Below are 13,443 nucleotides of genomic sequence, written 5' to 3' on the forward strand. Positions count from 1 at the left end.
GAGCATTTAATTATGTTTGCTAGGTAATAAAACTGAACTCTATTCAGAAATTAACACCCAACCTTAATAATACAATACTGATTTTGTATTCATCTATATTAAGAAACTCTGAATAATGTGACTTAGCACTGCATGAGCCACTCAAACCTCCCTTTGGGAGTAAAAGTATCCTTACCGCAGAATTCCAACTATTGTGACTCCACGTGGTTGATTAAGAATAGACAATTGCATACAGAGACCATCAGCAAATCTCCCCCTTGGACACTGATAAATGGGCTGAAAGCAGTAGAATTAATCAGTTTTCACAAACGGAAAAAAAAAAAAAACTATGTCATAATGTATGCAGATTTAATGTGAGGGAAATTGACACTCGACCCAAATTTGAACTAATTAGGCCATTTGCTATGTGCAATGAATTCCCATAACTGGCTCTGTCCTTGCCTCCAGCTGAGCTTAAAGGTACAGATACCGCCGCTACTTTTGAAATACAAATGATCAAACCACAAATGAGGCCCAAGTACTCAAAATTAGTTCCTTTATAAAAGTGGTGAAAATATGTCAGTTAAGTGGAATTTAAGTGTGATTGCAACATCATCCAGCTTTGAGTTTGAGGAAGGAAGGAGCTGTAAAAGAGTGCTACATGGCAGATAAGAGCAAATTAAGCAAAGTGACTCCTCAGGCTGTTTTTAACAAATTGTAAATAGATCATTTTAACACCTTCATGCCACATAATACTTTCAATCTTGGTGTGAGAGAAGACAAAACTACACTGGCTGATTTCAAGTCCATTTCGACTTATTTCACTGGCACAATGAGTGACTTTCTCTTAAGTCAAGAATATGCAAAACATTTTGTTTTGCTCTTCTTTTCTTTTTTTTTGTTCTTTCCTCAACTCAATTCTAAAGCAGCTGATTTCACTCTGACTGCCAAATAACCAGCGAGGAGGTACTAATCAGTGGAAACAGCTGGTGTATGATTGGACTGAAAACCTGATGTGGAGTTCAAGAGGCGGCATGAAACAGAAAGAGAGGAAGGGCTCGACTCGAAAAGGTTTTCGCTTGTCACACTTGCACAATCACACGCTGATGCCTCAAACTGCATGAGTGAGATGAGGGGTGAGAAAGAGAGAGCAACTGAACAGCGAGTGTGTATGTGAGAGAGAAAGAGTTAGAGAGATGAGTTCCACTCCACCCACATGCATCCATGTCCAATGTGAGGGGGAGGCGAAACAGTTTAGAGCTCACTGTTCTAGTAACCGGCATTATTTAGCAGCTTCAATTTGGGAAAGAGGCTAGTCCACTCAGCTACTCATAAGGTAATTGTTTTTTTTTTCCTTCTGGATGTATGAAACTTTTTTTTTTTTTTTTAATCATCTTTGTCTGGGCAAAGCAGGATAAGCAGTTTATATTTCATACACATTTTATTTTATTTTTTTTATCATGTAAATTATACGCTGTTATGCTTTTAACAACCTCTCTGCTGGACTATTTCAGTAGTTTTTATTACCTGTTCCTCAACAATTTACAACTGTCTATTTCTCTGTTGGCTCTTGTAAAACAAGGGGAATAACAAGCACAAGCTATAGCTTTAAAAGGGTTAAGTCTAGCTTGAATGAAATAATGCTGCTGTTTGACGGCAGGAGGTGGTGATTCAATGCTGATCACATAGAGAAAGGATGAGGGGTCTAATGGAAAAGGGTGGCATATGCTGGGAAAAATAAAATGAGACATTCTCCTCTGAACAGAGAGTTTTGGCTGTGTTGAAATGCACCAGTCATTTTAGCAGGTCAGCTGGCAAATGTCTCAACTGAAAGAGCAAAGAGTGCACATTTCAGCCGAAGAGAATGCTGATGACTGATGTTTGGCTTGTGGGGTGGGGGGAAGTTAAGGGATAAAGAGAAAATGTTAGTGATGAACGTTACAAAAGGTCATGATCCAGCACCTTCTCGCTTCCTCTTTCTGATGTTCATTAAACATTGCTCTGATACAGAAAGTCTTGCATCGCTCACTCTCTAGTTGTTTTACAAAATGTGTGAAATTCTAATTTGTTTTGAAGAACGCACTCCTCTGTCCTGTGTCTGTTCCGTTCCTCTGAGAGCAGGCCGACACACCGCGTTTCATTAAAAAAAAAAAAAAAAAAAACGCGGCAGCCAATAAAACCAACGGTCCCAGATGTTTGTTCACAAAAATCTATTATTTTTACATTATTTCAAACAGTAAGTCTCAGTCTAACATCCCCTATATGTTCAGCCAAGTCTGGAGTACAATTTGCTGGCATATATTCAGTCATTTATGTAGCAGCATACCCACTCTAGAAGCCAAAAGCTGCTGGTTTTGCTGCTTTATTGTTGGAAATGCAGAATATGCTTTGAAGTGCATCAATAAACTTGAAGGGTCATGGGCAAAACCACCTGTTGTCTTCCGAGCAAACATCCCCACAGAGTTGTATGCCTTCTGGTTCAGCCTATATTTAGGGTAGCCGAGATGTTGTGAGAGCTATTTTTGCACCTCATGCAATCCTGCAGTGTGACGGGCGCAGCAGGCAACGCATGCCAACTGCTTTTCTAGTTGTCTGCTGCTCAGGACAGCACAGCGTAAGGGTGACCAGTTTGAGGCGATGTGTTACAGTAAGATGAGCATGCCCTTTTTTCACTTTTTCTGTGGAAGGAGGAAGTTGGTGTGGTTGGTGGAGGCTGAAGTACGAACGTTTGTGAAGAGGTGTGCAAGGTGTTGCAAGGGGTCACAGTCCTTGACTTACTTGTGTTAGCAGACTTTGCCCAGCAAAGCGACTAGAGCTGTTTGCATACACATAAATCACACAGATCTTTTATAGGATAGGCAGTTGACGTGCTCTGCTTTTGGTTTTTTTTTTTCTGTGGTGATGCAGAAGTATTAATTTACTTCGCACAGAATTCCACCCTGTTGGAGCAACAATGACTTCTCATGTAAAGCTCAGGAAGGAGAGAGTGGGAATGGTGGACTATGACACGCAAATCAAAGGTAAAGTGGCTTATTTGTACCATTGTACCTACTTCTCTTTTATCATACCCCGTTCAGACTTATCAACAGATGTGCTTTTGTGAAAAAGACCTTGTGAAATCCGTTTCTCGCCCCTACAGCAAGGCTCTCAGAATGAGTCACACTCTATTGTTTTTTTTTTTTTTTTTCTTTTGCCTTACCAGTTATTCTTTCGCCTCATCCTCTTAATCTTTCAGAGGTGCGTTCCCAGCTTGTAGACCAACTAAAGGTGTTGGACTTGCAACTTGAGCAGAAGACCCAACAGCTGCAAGACCTGACGGATTACCTGCGTCGACGGGGTGAGATTGAAAGCGAGTATGCCCGGTCACTGGAAAAACTTGCTGAAAGGTTTACTTCGAAGATAAAGAGGTAATAGTAGTCCTGCAAATTATGTATGAAATTAGCTATCTCAAATCCCCACTCACTAGAGGGTGCAAACTGACAAACCTATTTCTTTGTATCTTCCTGTTTTCAGGAAGGAGCCCAGCACTCACTCCGTGTCCCAAGTCTGGGTGGCATTGCTGTCCCAGACCCGTCAGGAAAGTAGGGACCACAATGGACTTAGTGAGAGTTACACTAACTTTCTTATCCAGCCACTCACACACTGTCTGGATTACACACAACGCCTTGCTAAGAAGGTACTATTACAACCAGCAACCCTCCTGAGGCAAAACCCAATGCTTATATATTTGGGACAAGTCTGTATCTCCTCAATGCAACTGGCTTGACATTGGATATGTTGAGGCTCACTGTGTTCCCTGTGTGTTGTGCCATCTGTGATATTTTGTCTCCACTCTGTTTCCAGAGTAAAGACATCTGTACTCAGCTACAAGATGGACTACTCAAGGTTACCACAGAGCTACAGACTGTGAGTGGAAAAACCAACCACCCAAAACATCTTTCACTTCCGAAACAGGCAAAAGAAGAGCAGTTTTATGTGTGTGTGTGTGTGCGTGCGTGCAGGCATGGCGTACGTACTACCAGTACCACTCAGACTATGTGGGTGCAGAGGGGAAGCTGAGGGAGGCAGAAAAACAGGAGGAAAAACAGAAGCAGAGTGCTGCGAAGAAACTGGAGAGGTTGATAGAAAAAGTAAATGAATATCATTTGTTTAATTGTGTACAAGCAAATACATTATATGGCTCTGAGTTCTTATGACTTCATATTTATGTTGTAGAGACAAGGTAAAGTCGAAGAGATATACCTGAAGTGCAGCAAGGCCCGAAACGACTACCTCCTAAACCTAGCTGCAGCCAACTCCTCCATGAATAAGTACTACCTTCAAGACGTTTCTACTCTAATAGATGTAAGCGCATCAGTTTCCACCCTTGTTTTTCTCCCCTTTACTTTTAAAAAAAATAAAATTATGAACATTTATTTCACATAAATGGTTGACATTTGAAATGCCATTTTCTCTCTCAGTGTGCAGACATTGGGTACCACCTATCTTTGGGGCGGGTGATGCAGGCCTACCTGTCCAGACGGTGGCGGGCCCAGCAGAACTTGAACGTGGGTCTGCAGCAGCTCCAGAAGGCCGTATCTGGACTGGATCAGAGCCAAGACAGAGACACTCTTCTGCAGGACCACTACAACACCTTCTCCATGCCTCTTCGCTTCCCCTATCAGCCCCATGAAGGGGACCAGGTGTGTATTTTTGAGTGTTTGATCTACAGTTCTAAATGATAGAAGTTGCACAGCTTCAGAAGTCTTCGTGTCCCTCAGGTTTCTGAGGTCAGTGCAGAGTGTGAGCTGAAGACCCGTTTCAGACAGATACAAACCCGACTGAAAGCCGTCACCCAGGATACAGAGGAGGTAAACTGCATTGCACAATCCTCAGTAGAGTTTTATGTTAAAGATGTATATATAATTTTCTCGTACTGCATATAATGGCAGAACCTTTTGCCTTCTGTCTGAAATGCTTTCTTTTGGGAAACAAGGCTTTGGGTATGTTTAGTCAAATGTTCCTCTTATCTTCCCATGCTCTTTCTTTTCCATGGCCTCACTAGAAAATGTCATGGAGAGAAATTGTAGGGAATATTCTTAAGGACTTGAGGAAAAAGACAAACACAATTGCACAAAAACTAAAACTACAGATATGTAATAAAAATGACTAATATCAAGGAATGAATAAGGAGGTACAAAAGTGAAATGTGTTGTCATCACAGGCTGCACACTCTTGGCCTCCTTTCCTCATATTTATCCATGCAAATCATACTTGATACCACAGGATGAAAATGGTCAAATGTCCCTTTGCAAGTTGTGGTAGCAAGGAATTTTGGGATGGAATTTTCTTCCTCCATTCATAAAGATGGTCCAGTGTTTCCTATGTTAAAGGAGAAAATAAAGGAGCTCCTTTTCTTACTATTTAGAAAACTCTAATGGCTCATAGTAGGTTGCTACTTGTAGTTCTTGGTCATTTCACTGGCTTAGGAATGTTCAGAAAAAACAAAACAATATAGAGTTTTTGAATGGATCCCCAGTCTGCACTGACTGGTCAGCTGATTGATCCAAATGTGAGTGCAAGGCAGCTTCTCATTGTTTGAAATGTGCCAAACTACCCACTGGGCAGGCATTATGCAAACTTTTTTTTTTTTTTTTTATTACAATGATTTTATTATGTAGAGGATGAAAAGCCTGAGCTGCAAGTTTCACAATGTTAAGAAGCATCATTTCAATGGAAAATAATTGCTCTGTTTTAATATGAAATATAGATTTAGTCTCTTTGCAGACCGTTCACAAACACTAAAAGCTATGCAACATCATATCAAACAATCTAAAAATAAAAGAAATATAGGCATGTACTTTGTCAGTGTTTTGCATGACGTGCCAGTTTGTACTTATTTTCAAGTCGATGTTTACATCTGACTCGTCAGTACTCCTGAGCATGATATCCTTTTATCTCCTCCGTCATACAGGATAGTAAAAGCATGTCGGCTGCCCAGTCTTTGCTGCTTGACGGCATTGGCGATGATGATCTGGAACTCGGCAGTGGTTGCGGTCTGTCTCAGGAGGGCAGCACAGAGAATCTGACGGTCAAGCCCAGTGTAGCTCGCCGCAGGGCTAACCTCCAAGAAATGGAAAACATCTATTTCACTGTGAGTCAGAATTTAAAGCGATGGATCACAATGAATTACCTCTTCTTCTGGCAGTCATATGATGTATGTTGTCATCTTCACTCATTGCAGAGACAGTGCGATAATGACTTCATCCCACGTTTGATTTGTTTTACAGAGAGTTAAAGAATACCTTGTTGGTAGCTCATTGGTATCTAAACTCCAAGCCAAACATGACCTACTTAAAGTGGCAGTTGAAAAAGGTAACTCTAATCACACAAATTCACTGCTTTCACTTAAAAACAGTTTATCTGCTCTAGTGTATTAAAGGATAAGACCGGTTTTTTTTACATTGGGGCCTTGATTTCACATTATAACATGATGTTCTACTCACCCCTGCGTGTTGTTGAACATTTGGAGCTGTTCCGAAGATATTCGCGAGGCGTCTGGCTGCTCTCTTGAGATATTCGGCCATGAAACGGTTTCCTATGGGCAAGCTTATACAGGCACAAACTATGCTGTTTATAATTTATTAATTACTCTACACTAGCACTGATAACGTAGAGGTGCGTCGCTTACTTAAAAAAATCCGGGTTACTAATTTTGAATTTTAGCCGAATGAATAAATAGGCAGCAGGTCTGTGGGCTGTCTGTGGCAGTAGCACGACGAGGACGTCAGTAACACCCACTTTACGACAAAAAAAAACAAAATTACAGTAACCCGGATTTTTTTAAGTAAGCGACGCACCTCCACGTTATCAGTGCTAGTGTAGAGTAATTAATAAATTATGAACAGCATAGTTTGTGCCTGTATAAGCTTGCCCATAGGAAACCGTTTCATGGCCGAATATCTCAAGAGAGCAGCCAGACGCCTCTCGAATATCTTCGGAACAGCTCCAAATGTTCAACAACAAGCAGGGGTGAGTAGAACATCATGTTATAATGTGAAATCAAGGGCCCAATGTCAAAAAACCGATCTTATCCTTTAATTTGCACTACCTTGTTGTTTTTTTTTTTTTGTTTGTTTTTTTGCCACCTGCTAAAGAATTGGATGTCTTTCTCATGTCTGACAGGTTGTTTCTCAGTCATGTTTATTAAATCTCTTTATTTCTTTCTAGATGAAGCAGCTAATGGGCATCAGCCTAGGTATGACCGTCATTGTTTAAAAACACTATTCAAGAAAAAGCATATTTATCATATCCATCAGTGCTGTAATACTGTGTGCTATCAAAATTGACAAAATGTACAATTCACTTTAAAATGTCTCTGTTGTGTTGGACACAATGCAGACACGCTGGGAAGTCTACGCGTACCCGAAAGAATCAGTCGAGCACCAATTTGATGCACAACCACAAACTTTTCAGTGGAGACATGTTGTCGTTCATACAGGTAGAATCCATCCTGATCACACCAGTTTGACGTTCAGCACTTCATTGTTGTATATTCCAGACATTTTTGCCACTTTTACAGTATTGTCTAGAAAATGTTTTTTTTTTTTTTTTTTTCCTGTATTAAGGCATCAGGACAACAAATTCCAGTTGTTGTGGAAAGCTGCATACGCTTTATCAACCTCAATGGTGAGTATGTAGGACTGTGAGGATATAAACCGGCAGGAGCATAATCTTTGTTCTGATCCAGAACATATGGTTTTAACCTCCAGAGCCCCCAGTTTTCAGAATGAAAACCTGCTTTAGTTTACAGCAGATATATTTTAGATAACCAGCACATAGCCCAAGTATTTATTGTTTAAAACAAAAAAAAAAACTTGTGCCATAAAATGTTAGTGCAATTTATCTATATTTTTTTTTATTGTAAAAGTTGTCAACTAAAGGCATGAAGAATTGGAAAAAAATCTGTCTGCCCACCAGGTCTCCACCATGAAGGTATTTTTAGAGTGCCAGGATCTCAGATGGAGGTCAATAACCTGAGGGATGCATTTGAGCGAGGTAGAGCTGTGTATCTGCTTTGATAACTTTTTCTTATAGCTCTGCTCACTATGGAGCATTAATAATGTGGGGCAGTGTGCCATTGGCTGCCCTTCCAGGTGAAGACCCCCTGGCAGAGGGGAGGTATGATTTGGACTCTGTGGCTGGAGTGTTGAAGCTCTACTTTCGAGGTCTGGAGAATCCGCTCTTTCCCATCGACAGCACCAGTCAGCTCCTGGAGCAAGCTCGTAAGTGTGGATGTGAAGATTGTGGCTGACGATGCATAGCAGCAGCTTATCATTTTTTATTTTTATTTATTTATTTTTTTTCAGAAATAAAGAATGAAGCAGAGAGGGCAGCTGAGCTCAAGATGATTGTCTCCTCCTATCCTGAGCCCATCATTGTTGTTATGAGATACCTCTTTGCATTCCTTCATCAGTGAGTACTACAACTAGTGCCACGGACTATAATGCATTCCCATATTGTCCCAGATGGAGGCTTTTGCACCTTTCACTTATAACTGCTTGCACGGTCTTTGGCATATGGCCTCCTCCTTTTCTTCAGATTATATTTTGGGATGCTGATGGTGTTGAGTGAAAATGATTTTTCTTTCACTCCGTAGCCCATGTGACCATACGGATCATGGTGCCGTGCCATTGGAGGGCTCATAAGTCGCGTGCCTCCAACAATACTTTCTTTGCTTGTCCGTTACACATCGTTCCTGGACTGATGTGGATAAAATTAGAATTTGCATCATTTTTTATTTTTATTTTTTGCACTGAGAAACATTTTAAAACTTATTGATGATTCTCGAAGTGTGGCCGAATCAGTGAGCCATGACCCGTTCTTGCCTGAAAGATTCACCTGTTACCATTTAATCTGCTGATCTTGGAATCCTCTCAAACAATGTTGCTTGTATATTATATACAGAAGACAAGATTCTAAAGAATGAACCACTTACATATGAGTTGAATTTTAGAGAACTTCTCAGCTTTGCTAGAAATGGGGTTTGTACATTTTTTTTTGGTGACTCTTTAAACCTTATCCCAACAATCAAAAGAGAAAGCCAAAAGAGAATGGCAAATCTTATTTGGTGAGCTGTTTTGTAATGTGGTTTAGAAATGACAGTAACAGTGGACATCAACTTGTGGTTTAGAGGACAAAAGCAGAAGTTCGAAGAGAAATGTTTTGTAGGATTGCTAGAAAAGCCATATAAAGCCGTCTTTGAGAACAAAAGGAGAATCTTGAGGAGGATTTTGCAGACTACTCGGTGTTGGTGGTGCGCTGTTCTACTTTGAGGCTACTTCTGCGCAAATAGGATTTTCCTGGAAAAGTCATGCGCAGAAAATTTTTCTAGCATCGACTACATTGAACAAAGCTGTTTCTCGCAGAACTCATTCTTGAGTGTTAAGCACAGGGGTTGATCAAAAAAGCTTTAGCTTTGTGACAAAGCCAGTGGCATGGGGAAGATTATGATGGTAAGGGAAAGAATGGATTTAGTTAAAAACCTGCAATAGGGGTCGACAAAAATGGGATGACAATCCAAAAAGTGAACCAGGATCTGAAAAGGACCACTTTAAGAGGTGAGAGCAAAGAGTTTGGCCGCCTTACCTTAATATATCACTTGGGGGTGAAAAAAAAAAAAAAAAAAAAAGAATAAAGAAATGAGACTGAACCATAAAATATCAGTGAATGCCAGACAACCCAAGAATATCATGCAACTACAATGCTTTAGCAGGAAGAATGCGTAAGCAAGAAGAACTAACCACAAAAGAGAACTGAAAGACTCTTAGCTGGGCAGGAAGTTAAAAAAAAAAAAAAATAGTGTGATTAACAGGAATTTTAACTAGGGGTGTCCACATTTCTCAGTGCTACTATAAATCACGTGAGCTAGATACTAAAATGGAGAGGGGGGGTGGGGTAAAATGTATTTCTTATTTTATCGTATGCCTCTCAGTCTTTTCTTTTTGTCCCTCTCTCTTTCATTGTCCTCGATGCTGCCTGCCCTCCAGTGTGTCTCAGTATAGTGACGAGAACATGATGCAGCCTTACAATTTGGCTGTGTGTTTTGGTCCCAGCCTGGTAAGAGGGGCCCAGGATGATGATGTTGTGATCCTGCAGCCTCAGATCAACGCCCTGGTGAAGAGCATCATCCTCCAGCATGAAGGCATCTTTCCCAGTCAGAGTGAAATTCAAGGACCAGTGTATGAGAAGTGCATGACGCTTGAACAGGATGACTGGTATGATGAAATATATTTGAACTTGCATATAAAAGAATATGTCTAACCTCATGAATAAGTTTGTAGTGGAATTAGTCTATCGGTTATTTTACTTTTTCACAGTGAGCCCATTTTTGAGGAAGGAGAGATGGAAGCAGAGTATCCCCGTAGCAAAGATGGTACGTTTATTTTCTTACTTTGAAGCGACTTCAAAACTACAAATTGATTGGATAAGCAAGAAATGTGCTTTACAACAGATTTGGATACCGGATCCTCAGCTGACAATGGCGCAGGTGTATCTACCTCACATACACAGACAAAGGCACAACGGCCCCGGGCCAACAGCAGTAGCTCCATAGAGCAAAGCAGGATAACAGCTGGACCAGCAGGAGGCGCAATTACCACAGCTGGAAAGTTGTCTCTTCAGATTCCGGTTGGGCCACAATGCAAGCCAAGAAGAATTCACTCTCCTCCTTATGTGCGCAGAGAGTAAGTAACAACACGGACTGATTTGTATTGAGGTCTGAAACTTACTAAACCAAATGTTTTCCGAAATGTATAGATGAATTGATTTGCTAATATATGCCCTGAAAGTATTACAAACAGATTTAGGCATTAAACTGTCACTGAACAATTATCTTTCAATCCAAAATCATTCATTTTTTTTTTTTTTTTTTTTTTAATTTTCTGTGAATACATTGGTTAACATTTCTAATTACCATTCACCTTAATATCAAACCCCCATTTAATTGCTTTTTTTTTTTTAAATGTCTTTAATTTTTTTTTCTTCATCTATACACATGTTTAGTTTCTCAATTTCATTTTGTATTTAGTTATCTTTATGTCCAAGCTTATTTATTTATGTCTCCTCATTGAATGTTGTACATATTTCTGCTTTCATTATGAAGGTGCAGTCTTTAAAAGTGTGATGGGGTTCACAAATGAGGGGTGCAGGCTTGTGTAGCCAATGGGTTAGCTAACCAGTGGGAGCGAGAAGTTGATGATCCTGTGACACAATTTGAAAAACGGCTCCCTTATTTGCATATTGTAGCAGAATGCAAGAGATGGAAATGACTAAGTTTGGGGGGAAATAATGATAAAATGCAGAAAGAAAACTCTACAGAAATAAATGACATTTTACTGTAGATGTGATCAAATGGAGATAAATTTGTTATGAAGGAAACTTGTAAATAATTACTTAAAAAAAATGTATACATATGAATTAAACTTAAAGAAATAAATGGGTATTTGAATATGGGTTTTAATGCAAAGGTTAGTACATGCACATATCAGATAATTACATTTTATAACCTTATTCCTAATCCTTTTTAAAAATTTGCTATATCTACTAGCGTGCTAGTTTATTTACAGGGCTTTTTGTATATTTGTGTTTTGGTTTGGTGGTTTCAGTTCTCAAGAGAACATTTGAAGGGGGGGAAAGGGAATTAACTGTACTCTGATCTCTTTTTCTGCACACAGTTTTCAACAACACTCATCCTCCGAGGACTTAGTTGTTCAAGTAGACAAGGTCTGTCTTGTTCACCATTTCTTTGATTCTATTTGTAGTAAAAAAAAAAGGGTCCATTTTAACATGGGTTGGTATGGAATTGAAGGCTCAGATAGAATTGAACAAATCTTTTATTGTATCATATAAATAACGGGTCTTGGATTGAACGTTTTCTACTTAGGTTGAATTTAAATCGCTAATGAAGGGTCCAAGTCTGTACCTGTGAATTATTAATATGCATGCTTTTGGCCAAATGCTCTGCAATACCTGAGAACAATGTTCCTCATTAAGTGATGTACTGTCATATATTAGAAAAAGCATCAACCAGAGACTCGCAACCAGGCACCCCAAAATGAATTAATCTGTAGCTTATACTGGATCTTAACCGCATCAGCAGATGCTGCTGCATTCAAAGTAGATGGACATTTTATAAGGACAGTCTTTATTAGAATTGCTGGGTAATACATTTTAATATGATTAACACTGTAGCTTTCACATAAAGTGTAGTTCAAAGGCAGGGGAGTACAGGGAACTGAGACGGCTTTCTTTTACCACTCTTTCTCTTACGATTGCTTTTTATCTTGCATTCAAGGATGTCTGTCGCCAAATGGACTCTGTCTTCAGAGAGCTTCTCTTGCGGCAAACGCAGCAAGATCCTTCCTCCACTGTCTCTGCACCTTCTGCCCAAGCTCCCCAAAAAAAGGGGAAGCGAGAGGGACGCAAGGGGAGATGAACTGGGCTTTTTAGGGCTGCAGATCCACTGGACTGAGGACTGGCTTCAGTGCTGATATAAAAAGAGATGGAGTGAAATGATGCTAATGAAAACTGAGGTGTAGTGTGACGGGCTCTGACAGCAGCTTTCAGCGCATCTATTTCTGGAAAACTGAAATCACTGACCCATAGACCCTTCTCTGGGGCTCCTGTGAATGGTTTGGATTATTTCCTTGAGTAATTCTCACAGTACTGATACTTTTAGCCATGTTTTGGACAGTGAGTGACTGCAGACGGTGAGATTTAGAAACTGTGAATTACATAAAATGCACAAATGTGTTTGTATACAGCTAAATGTGGTTATGCAACTTTTTATCTATAGGTGTTGATGCTCAGCTTTTGCTACAGCTACACTGTATTTCCCTTTGCTTTTTAGTTACTACACACAAAAGCATAAATTCTTCATGTAATGTCTCTAAACGAGGACAAGCAAGACTTTTTTTTTTTTTTTTAACTGAATACTGTCTGTAAGGATATATGTAATTTCACTTGTTTTAGACTTGTTCCACACTTTATTTGTATGTACATGTATAATAAATAAACAGTTTATTATCTCTGATTTATTAAATGGGTATAAGCAAATGTGCACATATACAGCATCTTTTAAACTTTGACAGGCTCTACAAAATGCTTTTAAAAGTATTTACCAACCTACACAAGTGGCAGAGGAGCTGCTGTGTAAAGTGCCTACATGCCATCTGTGGGAACTTGGGCTTCAGCATCCTTGGACAAGATGCTGATAAACCACATTAAACTATCAACGTTATGATTGGTGGATAACCTGCTCTACCATGAACTGCAGCTAAATTAATCTTAATCTCTTAATTAACTGCAACTAACCCTCTCGGCTAACTTTTGATCAGTCTTGCCCACATTGGCTTGGAGGAATTTCAGCCAATCCCTCCGTACAAAACGGCTTAAGCTCTGGATGTTTGTGGATTTAAAGTCCTT

The 13,443-nt window shown here is 39.8% G+C and overlaps 1 protein-coding gene across 5 annotated transcripts; it reads left to right on the top strand.

Annotated features, from left to right (window-relative positions):
- Window positions 1-997: 997 nt before the first annotated feature.
- On the top strand, window positions 998-13,009 carry arhgap4a (Rho GTPase activating protein 4a). 5 transcript variants are annotated; one of them, XM_075476690.1, is made up of 22 exons: window positions 998-1,050; window positions 2,887-2,999; window positions 3,215-3,386; window positions 3,493-3,655; window positions 3,823-3,885; window positions 3,981-4,109; window positions 4,195-4,323; window positions 4,440-4,661; window positions 4,740-4,829; window positions 5,933-6,112; window positions 6,249-6,333; window positions 7,189-7,216; window positions 7,360-7,459; window positions 7,587-7,647; window positions 7,939-8,016; window positions 8,115-8,243; window positions 8,328-8,433; window positions 10,008-10,235; window positions 10,338-10,393; window positions 10,472-10,703; window positions 11,694-11,742; window positions 12,314-13,009. In XM_075476690.1, the coding sequence occupies exons 2-22, from the start codon at window positions 2,933-2,935 to the stop codon at window positions 12,452-12,454; spliced, it is 2,508 nt and encodes an 835-aa protein (XP_075332805.1). In that variant the 5' UTR covers window positions 998-1,050; window positions 2,887-2,932; the 3' UTR covers window positions 12,455-13,009. The 5 variants fall into 5 exon arrangements, with proteins under 5 accessions (XP_075332805.1, XP_075332801.1, XP_075332803.1 ...); XM_075476686.1 differs by lacking the exon at window positions 998-1,050 and adding an exon at window positions 1,228-1,315; XM_075476688.1 differs by lacking the exon at window positions 998-1,050 and adding an exon at window positions 1,257-1,315 and having other exon boundaries at window positions 2,910-2,999.
- Window positions 13,010-13,443: the final 434 nt, after the last annotated feature.

Source organism: Odontesthes bonariensis, chromosome 10, assembly GCF_027942865.1.
Source record: "Odontesthes bonariensis isolate fOdoBon6 chromosome 10, fOdoBon6.hap1, whole genome shotgun sequence".
Classification (NCBI taxonomy): domain Eukaryota; kingdom Metazoa; phylum Chordata; class Actinopteri; order Atheriniformes; family Atherinopsidae; genus Odontesthes; species Odontesthes bonariensis.

Bases quoted from the DNA above. Each gene is read 5' to 3' on its own strand.
- arhgap4a (XM_075476690.1), top strand. From the start codon at position 2,933: ATGACTTCTCATGTAAAGCTCAGGAAGGAGAGAGTGGGAATGGTGGAC. The intron at 3,656-3,822 runs GTACTATTACAA...CTCTGTTTCCAG, and splicing joins CACAACGCCTTGCTAAGAAG to AGTAAAGACATCTGTACTCA. The intron at 8,434-10,007 runs GTGAGTACTACA...CCTGCCCTCCAG, and splicing joins CTCTTTGCATTCCTTCATCA to TGTGTCTCAGTATAGTGACG.